The 24,915-nt window shown below is 46.2% G+C and overlaps 1 protein-coding gene across 1 annotated transcript in view; it reads left to right on the forward strand.

Annotated features, from left to right (window-relative positions):
• The first annotated feature begins 260 nt into the window (after positions 1–260).
• LOC125013575 (latent-transforming growth factor beta-binding protein 4) overlaps positions 261–24,915 on the forward strand; it is a 37,243-nt gene continuing 12,588 nt past the window's right edge. The window contains exons 1-18 of the mRNA XM_047594361.1: positions 261–399; positions 1,138–1,361; positions 4,787–5,002; positions 10,273–10,506; positions 11,420–11,496; positions 11,557–11,760; positions 12,137–12,239; positions 16,145–16,204; positions 17,486–17,608; positions 18,511–18,687; positions 18,810–18,926; positions 18,997–19,368; positions 19,459–19,641; positions 19,802–19,933; positions 20,349–20,474; positions 21,862–21,975; positions 22,688–22,807; positions 23,475–23,591. Of these exons, the coding sequence (XP_047450317.1) occupies positions 1,202–1,361; positions 4,787–5,002; positions 10,273–10,506; positions 11,420–11,496; positions 11,557–11,760; positions 12,137–12,239; positions 16,145–16,204; positions 17,486–17,608; positions 18,511–18,687; positions 18,810–18,926; positions 18,997–19,368; positions 19,459–19,641; positions 19,802–19,933; positions 20,349–20,474; positions 21,862–21,975; positions 22,688–22,807; positions 23,475–23,591 (2,635 nt within the window). The 5' untranslated portion in view covers positions 261–399; positions 1,138–1,201. The remainder of the gene's footprint in view (positions 400–1,137; positions 1,362–4,786; positions 5,003–10,272; positions 10,507–11,419; positions 11,497–11,556; positions 11,761–12,136; positions 12,240–16,144; positions 16,205–17,485; positions 17,609–18,510; positions 18,688–18,809; positions 18,927–18,996; positions 19,369–19,458; positions 19,642–19,801; positions 19,934–20,348; positions 20,475–21,861; positions 21,976–22,687; positions 22,808–23,474; positions 23,592–24,915) is intronic.

Genomic DNA, 24,915 nt, shown 5'->3' on the forward strand with positions numbered 1-24,915 from the left:
TCCTCCTCCTCCTGCAGCTTCTTCCTCTCCTCCTGCAGCCTCTACACCACCTCCTCCTCCTCCTGCAGCTTCTTCCTCTCCTCCTGCAGCCTCTACACCACCTCCTCCTCCTCCTGCAGCTTCTTCCTCTCCTCCTGCAGCCTCTACACCACCTCCTCCTCCTCCTGCTGTATCTTCACCTCCTGCTGCAGCTTCTTCTTCCCCTAAAAACTCTCCCCTGGAGTTGAAGCCTGGACCGGAAGCAGAGCTCAGGAGACACGTTGACGTTCGTAGTCTGGAGCTGGAGTCAGATCCTGGATGGACGGAGGAGGAGAGTCTGACCGGAGGAGACAGGAGGAGGGAGGAGAACGAGAAGGAGGAGGTGAAGACGGGAGGAGGAAAGAATCAGACAACTCTGAGGTAATGAAACCTTGTTTTAACTCCTGACTGCAGTTCCCTGCTCAGACAGCAGGTGGAGCTCTGCTCTTTATAATCAGCACTGACTTTACTCCAGTGTTTCCTCCTGAACCGACGACACTCGCGGTAGAATCTGAATCCACCCTCTTTGTCTTCCTCGTCTTATACTTTCTTCTTCTTCTTCTTCTGTTTTTTCTCTCCCTCCATTGTCTCCTCTTCCTTTGTCTCTTCTCCATCCTCCCTAATCTCTTCTTTCTGAACCTGGTAACCGGGGGCAACCACTCTGACCAGCTGACCTCTGACCTCTGTGGATCCAGACTCACCACCTCAGGTCAGAGGTCAGAGGTCAGAGCTCCTCCCCTCTAGTCTGTGAAGCTCCTCACAGACTAGAGGGGAACAGGAGGAGGAGGAGGAGGAGGAGGAGAAGGAGGATGAGGAGGAGGAGTGACAAGAGGGTGAGAAGAGGAGGAATAAAAGCAGGAGGATGAGGAAGAAAATTAGGAGAAAGAAGAGGAGAGTGAAGTTCCTCTGGGTTCCTCTAGGTTCCTCTGGGTTCCTCTGGGTTCCTCTGGGTTCCTCTAAGTTCCTCTAAGTTCCTCTAAGTTCCTCTAGGTTCCTCTAGGTTCCTCTAAGTTCCTCTAAGTTCCTCTAGGTTCCTCTGGGTTCCTCTGGGTTCTCCAGCTTCTGTTTATACCAGAACATGTTGTGGTTTGACCTGATGATGGGCTTTTATTCTGACAGTCTGAGGGAGGCGCAGGCCGTGCTGCTGAGGAAGACTCTGTCCCGAGGAGGAAAAGGAGACAAGATGGCCGCCCTGCTGATGAAACACATAGAGAAGGAGAGGAAGAGGCTCTCCTCCTCCTCCTCCTCCTCCTCCTCCTCCTCCTCCTCCTCAGCGACCACCAGCGTGAAGTCCTTCCACACCCAGCGAGGCCGCTACACCGTCCACATCAGCGCCCCCACTGGTCAGTTCAGTTCCAACACGTTCAACACAACAGCTGATTAGCTTCATGTTAGCCTGTTAGCAGAATGAGATCATTTACCTGTAATTAGTGCTGTAAACGATTATAATCTTTAATCAGATTAATCAGGATTAAACATCATTCATTTAACTCTAACTCTCACTCCGAGTTAAAATGTTTAATCAGATTAATCGTGTTGATGGATTAATCAAAGTTAACACGTTGATTTTAACGTCCCTGGTTATAAAAATGTGTTATTTTTTAAAACGTCAGTATTTGTGTGTGTTTAATGTTTAATCTGCCGTTGCTATAGAAACCAGAGCAGGCCGGGTCGCGCTAACAGGATCTTAGCGTGTATTTAACAAACATACCACAACGCGCGGGTCATTATTTTGCAGGCTACGCAGTGAGCGGCCGATATGTCGGCGCCGTTACACAAACAGAGCTCTGCAAACGTCCTGCAGACGTATGGAGCTGGAATGTTGTTGTTTTCCAGTCCAGGCCGAGCTAATGGAGGGTTTCAGATAAGCTACGCGTTAGCGCCTGATCTCTGGGATTAGACCAGCAAACAGTTCCTGTCATTGTTCAGCTGAGAGGAGACTCTGGTCCAAGGAATCGGAGGCTTAGTGATGGATCACTGACGGAACCGAGTCACAGAACTACAGCCTCTAGATGAGAGCTACTATTAGCCAGGAGGCTAGGAGGTTACGGAGAGCTACTGTTAGCCAGGAGGCTAGGAGGTTAGGAAGAACGTAGACCTGTGCCCTGATGTTCCACTGGTTCCTGGTCTCGTTGCCATGGAGACCCCGGCTGCTGCCTCTTTAAAGGCCGTGACTACATCACATCCTCCGTGTCAGAGTCCTGATTAACGGGTTCCTATGAGCTGAGAAGTCGTGTTAAAGCTCTCGCTCTGTTCCTGCTCGGTTCCACTCCCACCGGTTCAGGACATGAGCTCATAGACAAACACCTGCAGGAACAACCAGCCTCTGTTCAGCCAAACCGCTGCAGCCTGGTCTGGAGGCCTGTTATCTGCAGCAGCAGAGGCTCATGGGCATCGTAGTGCTGATAGTTAACCTGGATCTGTGCTTCTTTATGCAACAGGACGAGTGAAAAGAGAAAAAAATAATAATGAAAACTCTACATAGCATAGAGGCTCCAAAGCCATAATTCATATTCGTCAGGAAGCGTTTTCACATGAGCAACTTCTCTGCAGCCGTGAACCAGATGGTGGCGAACGCTGGACCTGAAGACCTAAAGAAAGGAAGGAAAGGAAACGCTGATGATCCGATAACCTTCAAATTCCTCAAGTTTTCCAGTTCTTTTAACCTGTAGAAAGAGTTTTATGGCTTTTCAGCCTCTTTGAACAGCAACAACGACTCAAACAGATGCATTTAAAAGACAAACAAAGAAAAACAAGAATTTCTTTTAAATCATTACAGATCTTAACTTGCATTAAAAGGATTTGACCCATAAGCACCGGATTTAAAAACATTTAGAAACGTTCACACTGATTTTACTGCAAAACATCCACAAAGGCACCAGAACAAACCAGAACGCACATAAAACGGCAAAGAGACGCAAGTCTTCACAGAAGCAAAACCATCAGATTCAAAATGAGCAGAAAGAAAAACTAACCACACACTCAGAAACACAAATCATTCACACAGCGACAAATAACAACCAGAGAGAGAAACAGAGCAACTTAAACATAAAACGACCACAAAGACACACAACGCGGTGTCAGAGACAAAGAAACGTTTCACAAAAGGCACAAATAACAACCAGAAACAAGCAGAACCGAAGCCAGAGACAATAAATCTTTCACCACAAAGACTTAAAAAATGACATCAGGGGAGAAATAAACAGCAAATAAGCACAAACAGAAATAAAAGTAAAATAAAAGGGTCTCAGTGACCTGAAGAGGAGGAGAAGGAGGAGGAGGAGGAGAGGAGGAGAGGAGGAGAGAGGAGGAGAGGAGGGGAGAGGAGGAGAGAGGAGGAGGAGGAGGAGGAGGAGGAGGAGGAGGAGAGGAGAGGAGGAGGAGGAGGAGAGGAGGAGGAGGAGAGGAGGAGAGGAGGAGGAGGAGAGGAGGAGGGAGAGGAGGAGAGCAGGAGGAGGAGAGGAGAGGAAAGGAGGAGAAGGAGAAGGAGAAGGAGAGGAGGAGGAGGATGAGGAGGAGAGGAGGAGAGGAGGAGGAGGTGGAGGAGGAGGAGGAGAGGAGGAGAGGAGGAGAGGAGGAGGAGGAGGAGGAGGAGGAGAGGAGGAGGGGAGGAGAGGAGGAGAGGAGGAGGAGGAGGAGAGGAAGAGGAGGAGAGCAGGAGGAGAGGAGGAGAGGAGAGGAGGAGGAGGAGAGGAGGAGAGGAGGAGGAGGAGGAGGAGGAGGAGAGGAGGAGGGGAGGAGAGGAGGAGGAGTGAGTACCAAGAAGACGAAGAGAAGACAGGGAGGAATAAGCAGGAAAGTAGAGAGCGAAAAAAAAGGAGAGGAGGAGGGACAGGACGGAAGAGGAGGAGGAGGAGGAGGAGGAGGAGAGGAGGAGAGGAGGAGGAGGAGGAGGAGAGGAGAGGAGGAGGAGGAGGAGGAGGAGGAGGAGGAGAGGAGGAGGAGAGGAGGGGGAGAGGAGGAGGAGGAGGAGGAGGAGGAGGGGAGGAAGAGGGGAGGAAGAGGAGAGGAGGAGGAGGAGGAGAGGAGGAGGAGAGGAGGAGGAGAGGAGGAGAGGAGGAAGAGGGGAGGAGGAGGAGAGAAGGAGAAGAGAAGGAGAGGAGGAGGAGGAGGAGGAGAGGAGGAGCAGACGAGCTCCTGGTGATGGAGCGCTGACATGTAGCTGCAGGTTTGGCGTCTGCAGCCACTTTAAAACATTCACTGAATTCAGGCCTGAAACCTAAAACCAGGGTTGCATCATGGTCCTGGCGTCCTGCGCTCCCCTGCTCCACTGCTCCACCGCTCCACCGCTCCACCTCCGTTATGAAACGGGGAGCGGAGTCCGAGGCCTCCTCCGCTCGCAGCGAGTGAAGGGCCAATAAAAGGAGAACAGGAGCGAGGAGGAGTGAGGAAGAGGAGAAGAGGAGTGATGGATCAGATCCCTGCTAAACATTTAGTTTGGATCAGAGCCCAGTGCTGCACACTGCTTTCAATTATCTCTCTACCTCCCTCTCCCTCACACTCAGGAGTGTTTAGGGAAAAAAAGGAGGAGGAGGAGGAGGGGGAGGAGGGGGAGGAGGGGGAAGCGGCTGCTCGTTTTCTTCTTCCTTCCTTCCCTCCTTTTTTCCTGTGACGCTTGTTTTCAGTCGAGTGAGAGTTGAGATCGAGGCAGAGCGAGTCGTAGGCGATGCAGCCTCAGAAAGTCTGAGCCGAACCCTCGTCATGCTGCAGCCGAGGCGCCGCCGCCGCCTTCTGTCCATCCTCATCTTCTTCACCTCTCTCCTGCCAGCTGATGGACAGAACGGAGGAGGAGGAGGAGGAGGAGCAGGAGGAGCAGGGGCGGAGAGGATCAAGGTGATGTTCACGCCGACCATCTGCAAGGTGCGCTGCAGCCAGGGCCGATGCGTCAACTACTGCCAGAGCGGGAACATGACCACGCTGTACAGCAGCGCTGACGGAGGACAGGGACCCAGAGACGGACCCCACGGACCGGGCTTCAGAGTCTGTAAGTCCAGCAGCCACACCCCCGCCACTTCATTAGGGACAACACTGAATGCATCTGTTAGACCGGATTCATCTGATGCTGAATGTCAGAACTTTACAAAGACTAAGTGCAGGTCTGTTTTCACTAGTGTACCTAATAAATTGGTCGTGACATCATGTTTTTCACCTGCAGTAAAATAAATTTGCAAAAATGCAACAGCTAGCAGCAGCTAACTCAGCTAGCATTAAAGTGCAATACCACCGACGGCCACTAGGTGCTGCTCCAACTCAAAAAACTATTGCTCTTCGTAAATAATTCAATCATTTTTTTCACGGTCTAAAAAAGGAAAAGGAATAAATGAAGATTTATTTTCAGTGACAGTGGCAGTTTGACAGCTCTGGTTCTGATTCTGATTCTGATTCTTTTACTCCAGTTTACTCCAGTGTGTAGCGTCAGACCTCACTACATCCAGATTTAAAACTTTAGCATAACAGAGCTAACGCTGCTCCGGCTGTTGTGGCTACATGTTGCTAACGTAAAGTTCAGATGTGCACGTGGATCTTTGAGCCGTTTCCTCCTTAAAACGATTCTTCAGAATATTTCCACTCACGTAAAAACACTGGGATGTTTTCAGGAGTTTGACATCGATCATAGTCGCTGCTTCTTCATGTTTCTTTTTTTCATTTTCATGTTACGTATTTATTTAAAAAGGACTTTGCGCATTAATCTACTTAATACTAAATGTGCCAGTGTTGGCAGCTGTTACCGTTTGCTCAGATGTTTTAAGAACCATTATCATATCTGTTAACATTACAAAGCATCAACCATCACTTAAAGCTAAAGCTCAAATGTTTATGAAAACTTTAGGATCTGAGGCAACACACAAACCTGATTCTGGCCTCAGACTGAACGAGTTCACGTGGATGAAAGCGTTTCGCCTGAGTCACGTGACCTGCAGCTCTCTGACGATTGGTCGAGTTCTGAGGCTGAAGCTGAGCCAGAGAAAAGCTGTGAACTGATTCCAGGTCAGAGGCTTTTAAATCATTCCTGCCTGGCTGCAGGTCTGGACCGGCAGAAAAGCCTGAAGCTGCACTGAACCTGAACTGAAGCTAAACTGAAGCTAAACTGAAGCCGAACTGAAGCTAAACTGAAGCTGAACTGAAGCTGAACTGAAGCTGAACTGAAGCTGAACTGAAGCTAAACTGAAGCTGAACTGAAGCTAAACTGAAGCTGAACTGAAGCTGAACCGAAGCTAAACTGAAGCTGAACTGAAGCTGAACTGAAGCTAAACTGAAGCTGAACTGAAGCTGAACTGAAGCTGAACTGAAGCTACAGGAGCTGAAGAGCTGCTGCCTCCATCCCTCCTTAGATCCACCTCATCTCCTCTTGAATCTGATCTGGTTGGTTTAACGAGACCTGAAGCCAGAAGTTCTGAAGTCCAGTCTCTTTATTCCTGTCGCACATTTAAAAGAACAGAAGTCGACCAAAGTTCTTTCCGGTCAGAGCAGATGAAAACATCTGCCTCCGTACAAGTAAAACCAAACCCAGACCAGTTTGCATGAAACCAACCAAGGGACAGTAAGAGAGTGGGTAAAATAAGTAGGAGAACAATACAAATCTGCTTAAAACGGACCAGGTTGAATCCTATAAAGACTTTTATCAGTGAAACCAGAAGAAAATGACACATTGCATCATGCAGCATTTACTCAAACACAGCTCACAGCTTTGCAGCAGAACTGAGAAGAAGCCTGTTTAACTTCAGATGCTGATGCTGCAGTAATGAAGCCGTGAGCACAGATCAGTGTCTCCAGGTCCTTCAGAGAGAAAACGGCTTTAATCTGGGGATGATTCTGATAAAATTCTGTGTTTAAATTCAGAGCGGGATCCAAGAAAACACCCAGGTTCTTAGTTTCAGTGTTCAGGTCAGAGGCCGTGAAGAACTCAGCTTCTGTGTTGTATGTTTGAAGTTTCCCAACCAGAAGTTAACTTATGTTCAACATCTGGAAGGAAACGAGTGCAGAGACTAAAGAGGACAGAGACATGGAGGACACGTGTCTCCCATTCATCATCACCTTAAAGCTCTGTCACATGGTTCCATCTCCTCACAGGACGTCACATTTATTTCCTACAGACTCAACTTTACGTGAACTTCAACCAGTTTTAACAGAACAAACCTGGACGGAGACAAAATGGCCCCAGAGACACAAAAGACCACGAAGACGCGCAGGACGACCAGAAAACAGCAACAGAAACACCTCCGCCCTGTTTGGAAGCTCAGAAACAAAAGGCCTGTGATTGGCTGACGCTGAAGCCTCCTGTGACGGTGACTTCACTGATGAACAGAAGTTGGTGACGACTTTAAAGCTGAAACCAGCGAAAGCCTGAGTTCATGTTTCCTGTCGTCTCCTGAGTTTATGTTACTCTGTCCATCCAGCCCTTCTCTGTTTATTCCGGTGCACTCGTTTCTCTCTTGTCCAAACTGTTTGTGTGGATGTGGTCCATCTGTAGGACAATAACTGGGTCAGGGAGGGGGGGGGGGGGACGTACGCCCATCAAATAAACAAACAGGAGGGCGTGGACGTGATCACACACAAGTTCTTCATCATTACAGCGAAGTCAAACGAGCAGAAACGAAACTTCATGAGGAGTGAATGTGATGTTAGCAACGTTAGCGCCAACACTGAAAACACGTCACGTCACTGAATGACTGTTTTTATTAGAGCTGCAAACTGTTCAAAGGTTTAGTTAATGATTAATTAATGACTGATCTCAGGGTTCATTTTAACCTTTAAAGGAGTTAATATCTCTGATTATTGATTCAACACCTTCAACAGTTTTAACTTGAAAAAAACGTTTAGTGTCTTTCTTTGTCCACCATGTGTCCACATTAATACATCCCTGTTGCTACGGAGACAAACTAACTTGTGGACATTGTCCAACCAGAGCAGAGCTGACGCTTCTTATTGAGAACAGTCTCTCCCAGTGAACAGTGGCTGCAGGAGTGGACACATATTAGCAGCAGCATTGGCAGCTTGTCTTTGTCTTGGTTTGTCTTGGTTTGTCTCCAGCTGTTAGCCGCGTTAGCCCAAGTGCTAGCAGAATCCCCGGCTAACGTATGCTTGGCTTGGTTCATGTGCTGTTTGAAGCTGGAAAGAAAACTCCTTCTGCAGAGTGTGATGATACTTTATGTGTCTTCACTGGTCCCTCTTGGTGTCTTTGTCCTCAAATGTCCCATGGAGAGGACCAACGTGCTGTTTAGCGTCTTCCATCTTTATGGGTTGGTTCTGCTGCCTGTCACTACCGGATCAGTCTGAGTTGACTTTGACTAATGTCTGTAATAGATCAGACTTTAACCTGGGATCGGTGTAACAGACTCTCCTCCAGGTACCTACCACATGGTGACTGGACTGACAGAATCAGAGACCTCAGGGGCATCAATGTTCCTGTGCCTCCATCTAGTGGCCTAATGTGATACTACAGATAATAAACAAATCTGCATCTTCTTCTGGATCGTATCATGAGCTCGGTGGTAAAATGAGACGATGTCCAGGAGAAATAAAAAGTGCGTCCGCTGCCTGTGATGCTCTGAGAACCACTGTTTGTGTAGGAGGTGACCTGGATGTTTTCAGCTTGTAATCGGGTCAGTGTGGGATGAGGTCAGTATTTACTGGTTTGAAATCAGCTGCAGCATTAAACCTGCGGCCTTTCCTTCCTCTGGGTAACAATACACCAGCTTCCTGTGGCAGGCGCTGGGACAGGAAGCAGGAAGTGGCGGGTCGATGTGCCGCTTTCACGTCCATCCCGGCCCAGCGGAGGCTTTGTTTCAGACCGGGGAGTCAAACACACGACCCAGTCTGGACCACGGGGGGAGGAACTTACAAAGTGTTTAACCTCCATGAACCAGGAACCGCATGTGGTAACGTGGTTCCTGGTTCCTCTCAGAGAGGTTTCAATCAGAGAAGATGAAGATGAACTCTGGTTTATTAGGAACCATGAAGAAGAACCAGTGTCCTGATGTTGTCTGATCCTCCATCGTTCCTCAGCAGCAGCTTCATGAACCAATCAGAGCTCTGGACTCCAGGTGTGTTTCAGTAAATGCTGCATGATGCAACATGTCACTTAAACTGGGTTCCTGCTTCGGTTCCTCCAGAACTAAACCACTTAAAGAGATTCTGACTCCAGTGATAGAAACATCAAACTTAAAACGACGTGTTCATGAGCAGGATTCAGTTTCTCTGGATAAATCGTCTGGAACGATGAGAGCTTCACTTCATTCATCTTGATTTTCTCCATGAAAGTTTAAAGAATGGAAACTTTTCACAAACAAACCGTCTCCTTGTGTCCTGCTGTTAAACCACGAAGAGTCAGATAAATCTGGATTTAAGAAAACAACACATCAGATCTGCGCTGTGTTTGTCTTATTAAATCTCTACAGCTTCATGCATCAAAGGGTTTAAAGAGAGAAAACAGTGAGTTCATTGGTTCTAAATCATCACAGACAGGATTTAAATTAAACCAACTATCACACAGTTTTACTGCTGAAATAATCCGACTCGTTATCATCGATCCAGCAGAAGAAGAAACATCTGGTTGGAGTTTATCTCTTTAATTCAGCTGTTTGCTTTGTGCTCATGTTTTTTAGTCTGTATTTCAGGGCTGGAGTTTATCTGGAGTCTCTCTGTTGGGAACTTATTCCACCATGAAGACGCCTCCATTAAATGGTGTAAATCAGAACTGACTAGTGGGTCTAAGCCGGTTTAAACAGTCGACTCTTATAAAAATCTTTCTCTGTGTTTGAGTCACAGCTCAGATTTAGAGAAAACTCAGAAAACACGGAGCTCAGTGTCAAATGAGGGATTCATCTAATATTCATCTAATATTCATCTAATGAGGAAGTGACGTTCTCTTAACGTCTGTGATACTATTTACTTTTATTTATTTATGTAATAATTGAATCCTTTAACCTGCTGGTTACAGCCTCAACACAATAGTTCAAACATGTTCAGAAGTTACTGGAACTAAGAAGAAAAATTCAGGAATAAAACCAACAACCACCCGACAGGTCAGGTCGTCTCTGCAGTGACACCAACAGTGGGACAGATCATTAGCAGAAGGTCCCGTATATTTATTTATTGTTTATGCTGCTGATTTATTGACCTTTGTGACTGATTATTGTTCTGGTTTGTTTATTTGTTGGGATAAATAAATGAAGTAATGAATAAATGAAGTAATGAATAAATGAAGTAATGAATAAATGAAGTAATGAGGTGATGCTGTGTCTCCTGCTCTAGTCCTGTGTCCTCTGCTCTGTAAGAATGGAGGAGTGTGTCTTCAGAAGGACCGATGTCTCTGTCCTCCGTCCTTCACCGGGAAGTTCTGCCACATCCCCACCTCCTCCTCGCCCTCCTCCACCAATGAGATCGTCAAGCCTGTGCTCCTCCCCTCCATGGCGGCCAATCAGGAGCTGACGCAGTCTGAGTTCCTGCTGCCGCTCGGACCGAACCAGGACTCGATCAGACCTGATGGTGAGTCTCACCCCCGACCTCTCACCCCGACCCCTCCTCACCCCCGACCCCCTAACCTCTGACCTCTCACCCCCGACCTCTCACCCCTCCTCACCCCCCGACCCCCTCCCCCCAACCCCTCCTCACCCCCTCACCTCTCACCTCTCACCCCCGACCTCTCACCCCGACCCCTCCTCACCCCCGACCCCCTAACCTCTGACCTCTGACCTCTGACCTCCTGGACTGGGCTGGTGACCTCATATTTTTTAACATTGTTTTCAAATATTAATAATATTTTGACATTAAACAAATATATATTTAAATAAATTTAAAAATGTTCAATTTTTCTTTTAGATTTTGAACAACACACATTTCCATAATTTTTAATGTTTTTATTATTATTTGTTATATTTATAGTGTAATTTATACTATAGTATATAAATATATTTCTTTACATATCGTCCATATAACTAAGTATATAATAACATAATATTTATTTATTATATTCATATTAAACATGTTAGTGAATATGTTCATGTTATATAATATTTTTCATATACATGTTTTATTTATTATTATTATTTATATATTTCCATATTTTTAAACTTTTATTGACAGCACACGTTTTATTATATTCGCTGACGTTAATTGAATTTAATTAATTTTGGTCATGTTGTGATTTAGAGTTTAAATGTATTATTGATACATTTCTTTTTATTTTTTTAAATATTTTTATTTCCATCCACATTTTCATACTTTTATTGACAGTGTATTTTTTTTTTTATTATCGTCTCAGGTTAATTAATTAATTAATTCATTAATTAAACTTAATTGATGTTGGTCCGTTTAGTGGTTTAGAGGCTCGATAAAGAGGATGTGAATGTGTGTGATTGTGTGTGATTGTGTGTGATTGTGTGTGATTGTGTGTGTGCAGCCTCGGGTCCGTCCATGGTGAAGGTCCGAGTGCAGCACCCGCCAGAGGCCAGCGTGAAGATCCACCAGGTGTTAAAGGTGAGAACAGTAACGAGTCGTCTGACGCTGGGACTCTGAGTAAATGTTGGTCTCCTCCAGGTGTCTGGCTCCAGCCCCACCCTGTGGACTGTCTCCTCCTCCTCCTCCTCCTCCTCGGGGTCGGCGGGGGCTCCAGCTCCGGCTCCAGGTCCAGTTCCGGGTCCGGTCACAGAGCGAGTGGTGGCCCAGACTCTGAGGGGGGGCAGCACCTACACCCAGCAGTCCGGCTTCAAGTACTGCTTCAGAGAGATCAAAGACGGACAGGTGGGGGGTGGGGGGGGGGCTGCGTGTGCGCCAAAGAAAAGCAGAGAAGAAGAAATGCTGCGCTCCATGTGTTTTCACTGGCTTCGTTCCATTTAGGACAAACTGATTTTTGGCAGCAGATGAAAACGTTTTCATGGAGATTTACGACTTGTTCTCAACCAGAGAAAAGAGCAAAGGAGCCGCTCTCATTTATTTATATATTTATATTTATATATATATTTATATTTATATTTATATGTTTATATTTATATATTTACATTTATATATGTATATATTATATTTATTGATATATTTACTCTGTGTGAGGCGCTGGCGGCTGCTTTAACGCTTTTTATCGCTGTCTAACGCTTTTTATCGCTCTCCGCTGTGTTTGCAGTGCAGCGCTCCACTTCCTGGTCTGAGGAGCAGAGACATGTGCTGCAGAGGTTTGGGAAAAGCCTGGGGCATCACGGACTGTGTCCTCTGCCCCGACAACACAGGTACCTGCTTCCTTACTTACTACCTTCCTATCTTCATTCCTTACTTCCTTACTTACTACCTTCATTCCTACCTTCATTACTAACTTCCTTCCTTCCTTCCTCTCTCCCTTTCCTACCTTCCTTGCTTCCTTCCTTCCCTCCTTCAGTCCCTCCACTTCCTTCCCAGTCCATTCCTTCCTTCCCTGTTCCTTCCACACCTCCTGCCTTCCTTCTTCCTCCCTCCTTCTTCACCTTCCCTACTTCACTCCTTCCTTACTTACTTCCTTTCTACCTCATTCACTTCCTTCCTTCCTTCCTCTCTCCCTTTCCTACCTTCCTTGCTTCCCTCCTTCCTTCCTTCCCTCCTTCCTTTGTGCTGGTTTTTCTCTCTGTCTCCGGGTTTTCCTGATGAATCCTGGTCCAGGTTCTTCTCTTCTCCTCTTACAGTTGTAACTGAACATTTTCATTGCGTAGAAGCCGCCGCTGCCAAACTCTCCCTCAGACTCGTTATCAGTGACGTGATGCATTTATTTCACTCCGTCGTTGAGCTGCTGTAGAAACACAAACCAGCTGTGACTTCATGCTCCCGGACCTCGCAAACATAGAGAAACTCTCGTCTGTCTCTGAAGCTCTGAAGCTTTATGTCTTTTGGAAAAACTGCTTCAAAGGTTTTACATTTGTTGTTTTGACCCAGATTCTCACAAACGTCCTGAAAGTAGAGAAAGAACCAAGCATCAAACACATGAAGCAGAAATATTAGAAAAGAGTCTGGAAGCCACAAATAATCCACAGAGAGTCAGACAGATTGAAGACGACTGTTCCCCTCCACAGGAGTGGTCCACCAACAAACATCACTCCATCATAGTGGGAGAGGAACCAGAGGAACCCAGGGGAACTTCTAAGCAGCTAAAGGCCTCTCTCACATTGGCTGATGTTCATGTTGATGGATCCACTCAACAACCAAAGACACTGCTCTCTGTCCACAAAGAACATTTTGGGACAATGTTTAGTGGACAGATGAGACCAGAGTAGAATAGTTTGGTTTAAATGTTTGGAGATGAACCAACACTGCATTCCAGCATCAGAACCTCATCCCTCCATGACACATGGGGGCGCTAATGTCCTGGTTTGGGCCTGTTCTGCTGCATCTGCTCATCATTGATGGACCAATGAACTGTGAATTCTACCAGTGAACTCTGAAAGAAAATGTCAGGACATGAATCCATGAGCTGAATGTGAAGAGAAACTGGGTCATGGAGGAAGACAGGAAGGAAGGAAGGAAGGAAGGAAGGAAGGAAGGAAGGAAGGAAGGAAGGAAGGAAGGAGAGGGAAGGAAGGAAGCAAGGAAGGTAGGAAGGAAGGAAGGAAGGAAGGAAGGAAGGAAGGAGGGAAGGAAGGAAGAAGGAAGGTAGGAAGGAAGGAAGGAAGGAAGGAAGGAAGGATGGAAGGAAGGACAATAAAGGAAGGAAGGAAGGAAGGATGGAAGGAAGGGAGGGAGGGAGGGAGGATGGGAGGGAGGGGAGAGAGGAAGGAAGGAAGGAAGGAAGGAAGGGAGGAAGGGAGGGAGGGAGGGAGGGAGGATGGGAGGACAATAAAGGAAGGAAGGAAGGGAGGGAGAGTGGAAGGAAGGAAGGAAGGAAGGAGGGAAGGAAAGAGGGAAGGAAGGAAGGAAGGAGAGGGTGGAGGGTAAAAGGTGGAGGGTGTAAGGGTCCAGGATCAGGATCAGGACCAGGACCAGGACCAGGACCAGGACCAGAGTCAGGACCAGGACCAGTAACAGGACCAGGACCAGGACCAGGACTAGGACCAGAGTCAGGACCAGGACCAGTAACAGGACCAGGACCAGGACCAGGACCAGGACCAGGTCCAGGTCCAGGTCCGGGGAGGAGGCGCTGGGTGTTTGTGGTGCCGCTGAGTCACGGAGCAGGAATGTAGCTCAGAGGGAGCGAAGCCTTTAACTCACTCACCAACATCTGCGCTGACAGGAAGAGTGTGAGGTCACTTTCTGGCCTCGGCTGCACTTCAGCGTGTGAAGAATGACGACACGAAGCCTTCAGGATCCTGTCAGACCACGGAGCTGGACCCGGATCTGGACCTGGATCTGGACCGGGACCTGGACCTGGACCCGGATCCTCTGTGTCCCTGTGAGGCTCCTCTCCTCAGAGGAAAAACAACACAAAAGAGGAATTTGTATGTTTTGTTTTTCCATTAGCGACGGCGCCCCCTAGAGTCTGACAACATCTGGGTTTCATTATGTTCGAACAGAGAAAACAAATGAGGCTCCGACCAATCAGACGTTTAGTCACAAACTGATTCGTGTCCAGCGTCAGAACCTGGAAGCTGCAGGAAATACAAGACTCACGTCTGCACAGTTACACACATTTACACACAGTTACACACATTTACACACATTTACACACAGTTACACACAGTTACACACAGTTACACACAGTTACACACATTTACACACAGTTACACACAGTTACACACATTTACACACAGTTACACACATTTACACACAGTTACACACAGTTACACACAGTTACACACATTTACACACAGTTACACACATTTACACACAGTTACACACAGTTACACACATTTACACACATTTACACACTGGTTCTGTTGTTGTTTTACATCCGTTACATCTCACAGTGATTCAGTGATTCAGATCCACTCATCTTATAGTTCTTATAAACGCACTCTGGTGTTGATTGATTAGTTTTTTGCACGTTTGTCACATTTAAATGTTTCAAATCGTCAAACTAATTTAAATATTAACATTAAATGAAGGTTTTTATTACTGAGGGGAAACTAAATCCTGAACCTGATCCCTGTTTGTTCCTCCCTCAGCTGGAGTTTAGTCTTTACAGAGTTACTGTAGTTCAGCCTCAGTGGAGGGTTCTCTGGGTCAGTGGAGGGTTCTACGGGTCAGTGGAGGGTTCTCTGGGTCAGTGAAGGGTTCTCCAGGTCAGTGAAGGGTTCTCCGGGTCAGTGAAGGGTTCTCCAGGTCAGTGAAGGGTTCTACGGGTCAGTGGAGGGTTCTACGGGTCAGTGGAAGGTTCTCTGGGTCAGTGAAGGGTTCTCCGGGTCAGTGGAGGGTTCTCTGGGTCAGTGAAGGGTTCTCCAGGTCAGTGAAGGGTTCTCCAGGTCAGTGGAGGGTTCTCCAGGTCAGTGGAGGGTTCTCCAGCATCAACCTCCTGCTTAAGGTCAGGCCTCAGCATCTCAGTACAATCCAGGTCTGGACCCAGGTCTGGACCCAGGTCTGGACCCAGGTCTGGATCCAGGTCTGGTCTTCATGTGGTTTGTGTCCATCTGTTCCGAGGTGGACTAGATGCCGGGTTCTGGATCATTGTCCAAGTTCTCAGCAGACAGATGGACGTTCTCCTTCAGGGTTTCTAGGTAGAACCAGAACTCATGGTTCCATTAAGTCTTCCAGGTCCTGAAGACCAGCACCACTGACCCCAGGTGAAATGGAGTCCAGCTCCAGTCTGGTCCGTCCACAGAGTCTTGGGGAACCTCCAGGTTGTTCTGGTCTTTCTCAGCAGTGGTTCTGGTCTTGAGGTCCATGTTAGTCCGGTTTCTTTCTGAACTCGGACCTTGACTGAGCCCGTGAGGCTGCAGGTCTCTGGATGTTGTTGTGGGTCCTGGGGTCCTGGTGGTGGTCCGGTTTCTCCTGGGAAGGTTCTCCTCTGGTCCATGTGTGGATAATGGTTCTCACTGAGGTTCTCTGGAGACCCACAGCTTTAGAACCGGTTCCAGACTCACGTGTTCCTGAATGTGTTTGGGTCTGGGCCTGAGGTCCAGCTGTGGAGGGTCTCTCCAGGACCGGGACTGGGACCAGGTCCGGGGGAGGCTTCAGGACCAGGACTCAGGTTCTACCACTGATTTAATTAATGATCCTCATCATTGATCCTCATCAGGTCAAATCAGCAGCAACTGTCCCGTTGGGTTTGAACAAGCTAACGGAACTCAGTGCGTCGGTGAGTTTAACGCAAACACACAATCCTCATTAATCACAGCAGATGTTGAGTTGTTGAGGTGAACAGCAGGTGGCGCTGATGCTCCTCCAGGTCCCATTCAGAGACACTGAAAACTGTTTTTATATGTTGGAGGAAGATTTTAGTTCCTGTCGTCGTCCTTTGAGTCGGATGAGTCCGTGTCCCAGAATGCATTGCACCATGTTCAGATCAGCATCAGTTTGAAAACAATAAATAAATAAAATCTGTTATTATCATTATTATTAATATTATTATTGTTATTATTATTATTATTATGCTCTGGTGTCTGGAGGCCACAGCCTGCAGTTCCTCCTCCGTCCACTAGAGGCTCCACCAGTGAGTCAGCGTCCGTAGATGTAAACAGGAAGAAGAGGATGGAGGAGTTAGGGGGAGGAGCCAGGAGGAATTAGGGGGAGGGGTCAGGAGGAGTTAGGGGGAGGAGCCAGGAGGAATTAGGGGGAGGGGTCAGGAGGAGTTAGGGGGAGGAGCCAGGAGGAATTTAATTAGGGGGAGGAGTTAGGGGGAGGGGTCAGGAGGAGTTGTTGTTGTTGTTTTTGTTGTTGTCGTTGTTGTTTTTGCAGAGAATTAAAACTTGAGAATCTTTACTGAGAAAAGTTCCGCCGCCCCGGGTGTGTGCTGGTGTGTTGTTGCTGGTGTGTTGTTGCTGGTGTGTTGTTGCTGTGCCTGGTTTTGTGTGTTTTATTGTTGTCGTTGTGACTGTCATTGTGTTGTTGTGTCGTTGTCATTGTGTGTTGTTCTGTGTGGTTGTGTTGTTGTGTTGTTGTGTGCTGTCGTGTTGTTGTGTTGTTGTGTTGTTGTGTTGTTGTTGTGTTGTTGTGTTGTCGTGTTGTGTTGTCGTGTTATGTGGTTGTGTTGTCATGCTGTCGTGTTGTTGTGTTGTGTTGTTGTGTTGTTGTGTTGTGGTGTTGTCGTGTTGTGGTGTTGTCGTGTTGTGTCGTGTTATGTGGTTGTGTTGTCATGTTGTCGTGTTGTTGTCTTGTCGTGTTGTCGTGTTGTGGTGTTGTCGTGTTGTGTTGTCGTGTTATGTGGTTGTGTTGTCATGTTGTCGTGTTGTTGTCTTGTCGTGTTGTCGTGTTGTGTTGTTGTGTTGTCGGTGTTGTGTTTTGTGTTGTTGTTCGTTTTGTGTTGTTTGTTGTTGTTGGTTTCGTGTTGTGTGTGTGTGTTGTCATGTGTGTCTGTGTGGTTTGTTGTTGTTGTCTGTTGTGTGTTGTTGTGTTGTTGTTGTGTTGTTGTGTTGTGTAGATGTGAACGAGTGCCTCCAGCCCGGGTTGTGTGAGAACGGAGTGTGTGTGAACACCAGGGGGAGCTATAGCTGTGTTTGTAGGTTGGGGTTCATCCTTGATGCTACACATGGAATCTGCATCTGTAAGTAACACACACACACTCACACTCACACACACACACACACACACTCTCTGTGTCGTCGGCTTGGGAATGAAACGAGGAATAAAGCTGAGTCCTGTCCTGACTTCATGAATCCGTCTGAACTTTATTTATTTCTCTGTGTAACTTTGATCTTTAAATCACTCAAATAATTCAGTGAATCTGATCAAATTCAAATCAACTAATGTGAGAATTAAAGGTCTCAGAGTTTATTCAGACGGTTTCAGTGAAGTCGGACTCGAGCTCTGCTTATTCCAACCAGCATCACTGAGGAGGAGGAGGAGGAGGAGGAGGAGGAGGAGGAGGAGGAGGAGCAGGAGGAGCAGGAGCAGGAGGAGGAGGAGGGGGATGCTGGTCTGGCTGGTAACCGATGGCAACGCTCTAATGGAAGCTTAACGCTGGTTCATTAACAGTGTCTCTGTGTTTGTCTTCTGGAAACAAAACAAGGAAGGAAGGAAGCAAGAGAGCAAGGAAGGAAGGAAGGAAGGAAGGAAGGAAGGGAGGGAGGTGTCTTGGTTAAATGTGTCCATAAGAGTGTCCAGTTGTCTCGTCTCGTCTTGTCTGTCTCTGCATCGTGTGTCTTGGCTCTGACCAGAGACGTCTCGTCCTCTAATGTCTTGCTTGGCTGTTTAAATGTGTCTCTGGAGGACAGACAGCATGGACTCGTCCCCGCGTCCCCGCGTCTCCGGCTCTGTTTTTTTATGTTGTTTATTTCTTTCAGGGACCAAAACATGATTAAACTAATTCATTCATTCATTAAACTAAACTAATGAATGAATGAATTAGCAGAGGGAGCTGGTTTGTAGCAGGTTTAGCTCGGAGCTAATGTCCCCCTGCTGTCCCGTGTCTCTGACTGGACCCTGTCCTCCCTCGTCCCCCCCCAGCCCAGAGCGTGATATCTGAGGAGAGGGGTCAGTGCTACCGGGTCCTGGGTTCTGGTTCTGGCCCGTCCTCCTGCTCCCTGCCCATCATCAGGAACATCACCAAGCAGATCTGCTGCTGCAGCCGCGTGGGGAAGGCCTGGGGACCGGACTGTCTCCGCTGTCCCTACCTCGGCTCAGGTAGGACACCGAGGACAGGACCACGTCCCTGCACTTTTACTCACTCATCTGTTAGATTATTAATGTTTTAAACATTCATGTAACACACGTCCTCTGTCCTCTGTCCTCTGTCCTCTGTCCAGTGGCCTTTAAGGAGATCTGTCCAGCTGGTCCTGGGTACCACTACTCCCCCTCCGCCCTCCAGATCAACCAGAGGGTCAGTGAAGACCTGCTGCCCCGAGGAGTCCTGGACCAGCTGGGTCAGTCAGAGCCTCTTCTTCATCCTGGTCCCCGTAGATGTTTTATTGACCCGTCCATCGTCCCCCCCAGGTTCTGATTCTGGGTCCAGTAGCAGTGGAGCCTCCAGGTCTCAGCAGAAACCACCGTCCTCCGGTACCAGCTCTTCATCAGCTGATTCCAGACCCAGTCCACCTCAGTCTCAGGCTCCTCCCCCTCCTCGTCCTCAGCCTCAGGCTCCTCCCCCTCCTCCTCCTCGTCCTCAGCCTCAGGCTCCTCCCCCTCCTCGTCCTCAGCCTCAGGCTCCTCCCCCTCCTCGTCCTCAGCCCCGTCCAGCCGGAGGTTCTTCCTCCTCCAGACCGGTCCAGCCTGCTCTCACCGGCCTCACCACGGCCTCCCAGGGTAGAACCGGTCCTTCCTCAGCATCACAACCCAGACCTCAGCCTCCGTCGACAGGAAGTCAAGGTGACCTCTGACCTCTGACCTCTGACCTCTGACCTCTGACCCAGGTCTTCAGGGACCTTCCTGACGTTTGTTCTGTTCTGAATCCCTCAGCAGGGGCCCGGTCCTCCTCCGGGTCAGGCCCCGATCAACCAGCAGCCAGGGGGGACGCCCTCCCTGTTCCGGCTCAGCCACGAGTCACCGAACGGGGGTCGAGTCCCAGCTCAGAGGCTCCTCCCCCTCCTCAGAGTAGACCGGCCACGCCGAGGCCAACACCCCGACCCGGCAGAGTCCAGGGTGAGGAAGGTCCTGGTCCTTCTTAAAGGGACAGGACGACTTTAAATCCTTCCTTCCTTCCTTCCTTCCTTCCTTCCTTGAATGAGTGAATGAATAATATTGACGTTTGTGTGTGTGTGTGTGTGTGTGTGTGTGTGTGTGTGTGTGTGTGTGTGTGCAGCAGTGCGTAGTGTGTGTGCGAGCCGGCCAGGTGTGTGTGGGCGTGGCCGCTGTGTGGACCAACCAGGTGGGAAACACACCTGTGTGTGTGATCAGGGATTCCAGCCAAACACTCAGCGAACTCTCTGCCAAGGTCAGACACACACATTTATTAACACGTGTGTAACGCAGCCGGCTTCAGGTTTTAATTACAACATACTGTCTGTAATTTATATAAATAAAATAATTATATTTATTTTTACTTTCAATTATTTTTTTGATCGATTTTATGTTGGATTTTATCTGATTCTTACTTTTAAATAATTACTTCTATTTTGTAAATATGATATTTTAATAATATTGTAAAGATTTGTAAAAATATTTACTGAAAATTTTCACATATTTTACCTACATTTTATGTTTTATTTTATTTCCTAATTTCTCCCTTTATATCTTATTTATTTGTTTATTATTATTATATTATTATTATTACAATGATTACAAAAGAAGCAAATGTGTCATAAAAAGAATAATTGTTTTAATGTGTGTGTGTTGTTTTTATTGTGTAGATGTGAATGAGTGTGTGCAGTCTCCAGGTGTGTGTTCAGTGGGAGAGTGTGTGAACAGCGTTGGCAGCTACAGGTGTGTTTGTCCGTCTGGATACAGGAGCAACAACCAACAGACCAGCTGCACAGGTGACATCCAGTTATCAGTTATCAGCCTACCTGTATCGGTTATAAGTCTACCAGTATCAGTTATAAGCCTACATGTATCAGCCTACCTGTATCAGTTATCAGCCTACCAGTATCAGTTATAAGCCTACATGTATCAGCCTACCTGTATCAGTTATCAGCCTACCAGTATCGGTTATCAGCCTACCTGTATCAGCCTACCTGTATCAGTTATCAGCCTATCTGTATCAGTCTACCCGTATCAGTTATCAGCCTACCTGTATCAGTCTACCTGTATCAGTTATCAGTCTACCTGTATCAGTCTACCCGTATCAGTTATCAGCCTACCAGTATCGGTTATCAGCCTACCTGTATCAGCCTACCTGTATCAGTTATCAGCCTACCTGTATCAGCCTACCTGTATCAGCCTACCTGTATCAGTCTACCTGTATCAGTTATCAGCCTACCAGTATTGGTTATCAGCCTACCTGTATCAGCCTACCTGTATCAGTTATCAGCCTACCTGTATCAGTCTACCTGTATCAGCCTACCTGTATCAGTTATCAGTCTACCTGTATCAGTCTACCTGTATCAGCCTACCTGTATCAGTTATCAGTCTACCTGTATCAGTCTACCTGTATCAGCCTACCTGTATCAGTTATCACTCTACCTGTATCAGCCTACCTGTGTCGGTTATCAGCCTACCTGTATCAGTTATCAGCCTACCTGTATCAGCCTACCTGTATCAGTTATCAGCCTACCTGTATCAGTTATCAGCCTACCTGTATCAGCCTACCTGTATCAGTTATCAGCCTACCTGTATCAGTCTACCTGTATCAGTTATCAGCCTACCAGTATCGGTTATCAGCCTACCTGTATCAGCCTACCTGTATCAGTTATCAGCCTACCTGTATCAGCCTACCTGTATCAGTTATCAGCCTACCTGTATCAGTTATCAGCCTACCTGTATCAGCCTACCTGTATCAGTTATCAGCCTACCTGTATCAGTCTACCTGTATCAGTTATCAGCCTACCAGTATCGGTTATCAGCCTACCTGTATCAGCCTACCTGTATCAGTTATCAGCCTACCTGTATCAGCCTACCTGTATCAGCCTACCTGTATCAGTTATCAGCCTACCTGTATCAGTTATCAGTCTACCTGTATCACTCTACCTGTATCAGCCTACCTGTGTCGGTTATCAGCCTACCTGTATCAGTTATCAGCCTACCTGTATCAGCCTACCTGTATCAGTTATCAGCCTACCTGTATCAGTTATCAGCCTACCTGTGTCGGTTATCAGCCTACCTGTATCAGTTAGTTCCAGTGATGAAACAAAGTAACTGATCTTGTAGCTGTGAACTATACGACCAGTAACACACAGTGTTTCTTCTTCTCTGGTGAATCTTCAGACATCGACGAGTGTCAACAGAATCTCTGCAGCAACGCTCGCTGTGAGAACACGGCCGGCAGCTACAGGTGTGTCTGTCACCTCGGCTACAGATTCACCGGCAACACCTGCACAGGTAAAGACTTTAACACAATGTTCACCTTAATGAACCATTTATAAAATTATAACACCACAACAAAACAACGATACAGGAGAAGACAAAATAACGGCAACAATAAAAACAATGAAGACAAACAAGTGTAATAAACAGACAAACTATTGCACAAAACTATGATACATAGAAGATCCCGTACGTAGAAATGCAGACGTTACTCTGAGATTTGTCATTTATGTGGATCTCCATTAGCATTAGCTTTGGCTACGGCCGTCGCTGTTCTTCCTGGAGTCAACACACAACACACTCTTTACTCAAAACACACCACACAACAAAATGACACAAACAGCAACTAAAAAACACCTGACAACAATCTACAAAACAGAACAGAGGTCACACATGTAGAACGTACAGGACCTCGTTCCAGCAGTAACACCAGAACGTAGCTGTTAGCATGTTTCATACATGGTCAGATGGTCGGTTTTATATCTACGGACACATTTATCTCATGAGCCGTTTAGATTCACAGTGATTCAATGAGATTAATCTGATTAAACCTTTGAATTATTCAACAGCTCCACTTTAACTTTAATTAAATTATAGGTTTAATTTGTTGTTTCTTGCTTCCGTACATTTATTCACTTCCAGAAAGTAAGAAAACTGAAGCCACAAAGAACATGTGTAGAACAGACAGATAGAAGATGAGTTATTTTACTTCCTGTCTTTTCTTCAGATGTGGACGAGTGTGTTGATCCTCTGCAGTGTCCAGGTCAGGAATGTATCAACAGTCCAGGATCCTACCGATGTGTTTCCTGCCAACCTGGATACGGGCTGCTCAACGGCCTCTGTACAGGTAACACAACACGCAGGTGACACAACACACAGGTAGTGTACAGGTAACACAACACACAGGTGACACAACACACAGGTGACACAACACACAGGTGACACAACACACAGCGATGTACAGGTGACACAACACACAGGTAACACAACACACAGCGGTGTACAGGTAACACAACACACAGGTGACACAACACACAGCTAGTGTACAGGTGACACAACACACAGGTAACACAACACACAGGTGACACAACACACAGGTAACACAACACACAGGTGACACAACACGCAGGTGGTGTACAGGTGACACAACACACAGGTGACACAACACACAGCGGTGTACAGGTAACACAACACACAGGTAACACAACACACAGCGGTGTACAGGTGACACAACACACAGGTAACACAACACACAGCGGTGTACAGGTAACACAACACACAGGTGACACAACACACAGGTAACACAACACACAACACACAGGTGACACAACACACAGCGATGTACAGGTGACACAACACACAGGTAACACAACACACAGGTGACACAACACGCAGGTGACACAACACACAGGTAGTGTACAGGTGACACAACACACAGGTGACACAACACACAGGTACAGGTGTCGGTCCTGTTTGTGGTTGTGTAGTAACCAGGTAAACTCTCTGGTCCTCAGACATCAATGAGTGTCGGTCTCCGTCTCCGTGCTCCACCGGTCACTGTGAAAACACACCTGGCAGCTACCGCTGTGTCTGTCGCCATGGATACAAGCTGCACAACAACACCTGTACAGGTACCGGAGCTTTACAGGTTTATTCCAGCTTTGCAAACTAGGCAACAACACAATTCACAAAACCAAGCTGCAATAAATAAATAAATGCAACCAAAGCCGCACACAGCATCATGCACATGCAGATACTAGCTCATTATTAGCTCATCATTAGCTCATCATTAGCTATTTATTAACTCATTATTAGCTCATTATTAACTCATTATTAGCTCATCATTAGCTCATCATTAGCTATTTATTAACTCATTATTAGCTCATCATTAGCTATTTATTAGCTCATTATTAGCTCATCATTAGCTATTTATTAACTCATTATTAGCTCATTATTAACTCATTATTAGCTCATCATTAGCTCATTATTAGCTCATTATTAGCTCATCATTAGCTCATTATTAGCTCATTATTAGCTCATTATTAGCTCATTATTAACTCATTATTAGCTCATTATTAGCCTGTTATTAGCTCATCATTAGCTCATCATTAGCTCATTATTAGCTCATTATTAGCTCATTATTAACTCATTATTAGCTCATTATTAGCTCATCATTAGCTCATCATTAGCTATTTATTAACTCATTATTAGCTCATCATTAGCTATTTATTAGCTCATTATTAGCTCATCATTAGCTATTTATTAACTCATTATTAGCTCATTATTAGCTCATCATTAGCTCATTATTAGCTCATTATTAACACATCATTAGCTCATTATTAGCTCATTATTAGCTCATTATTAGCTCATCATTAGCTCATTATTAGCTCATTATTAACTCATTATTAGCTATTTATTAACTCATTATTAGCTCATCATTAGCTATTTATTAGCTCATTATTAGCTCATCATTAGCTATTTATTAACTCATTATTAGCTCATTATTAGCTCATCATTAGCTCATTATTAGCTATTTATTAACTCATTATTAGCTCATCATTAGCTATTTATTAGCTCATCATTAGCTCATCATTAGCTATTTATTAACTCATTATTAGCTCATTATTAGCTCATCATTAGCTCATTATTAGCTCATTATTAGCTCATCATTAGCTCATTATTAGCTCATTATTAGCTCATTATTAGCTCATCATTAGCTCATTATTAGCTCATTATTAACTCATTATTAGCTCATTATTAGCTCATCATTAGCTCATCATTAGCTATTTATTAACTCATTATTAGCTCATCATTAGCTATTTATTAGCTCATTATTAGCTCATCATTAGCTATTTATTAACTCATTATTAGCTCATTATTAGCTCATCATTAGCTCATTATTAGCTATTTATTAACTCATTATTAACTCATTATTAGCTCATTATTTGGACAAAC

The sequence above is a fragment of the Mugil cephalus genome, chromosome 9 (genome assembly GCF_022458985.1).
Source record: "Mugil cephalus isolate CIBA_MC_2020 chromosome 9, CIBA_Mcephalus_1.1, whole genome shotgun sequence".
In the NCBI taxonomy this organism is placed as follows: Eukaryota; Metazoa; Chordata; class Actinopteri; order Mugiliformes; family Mugilidae; genus Mugil; species Mugil cephalus.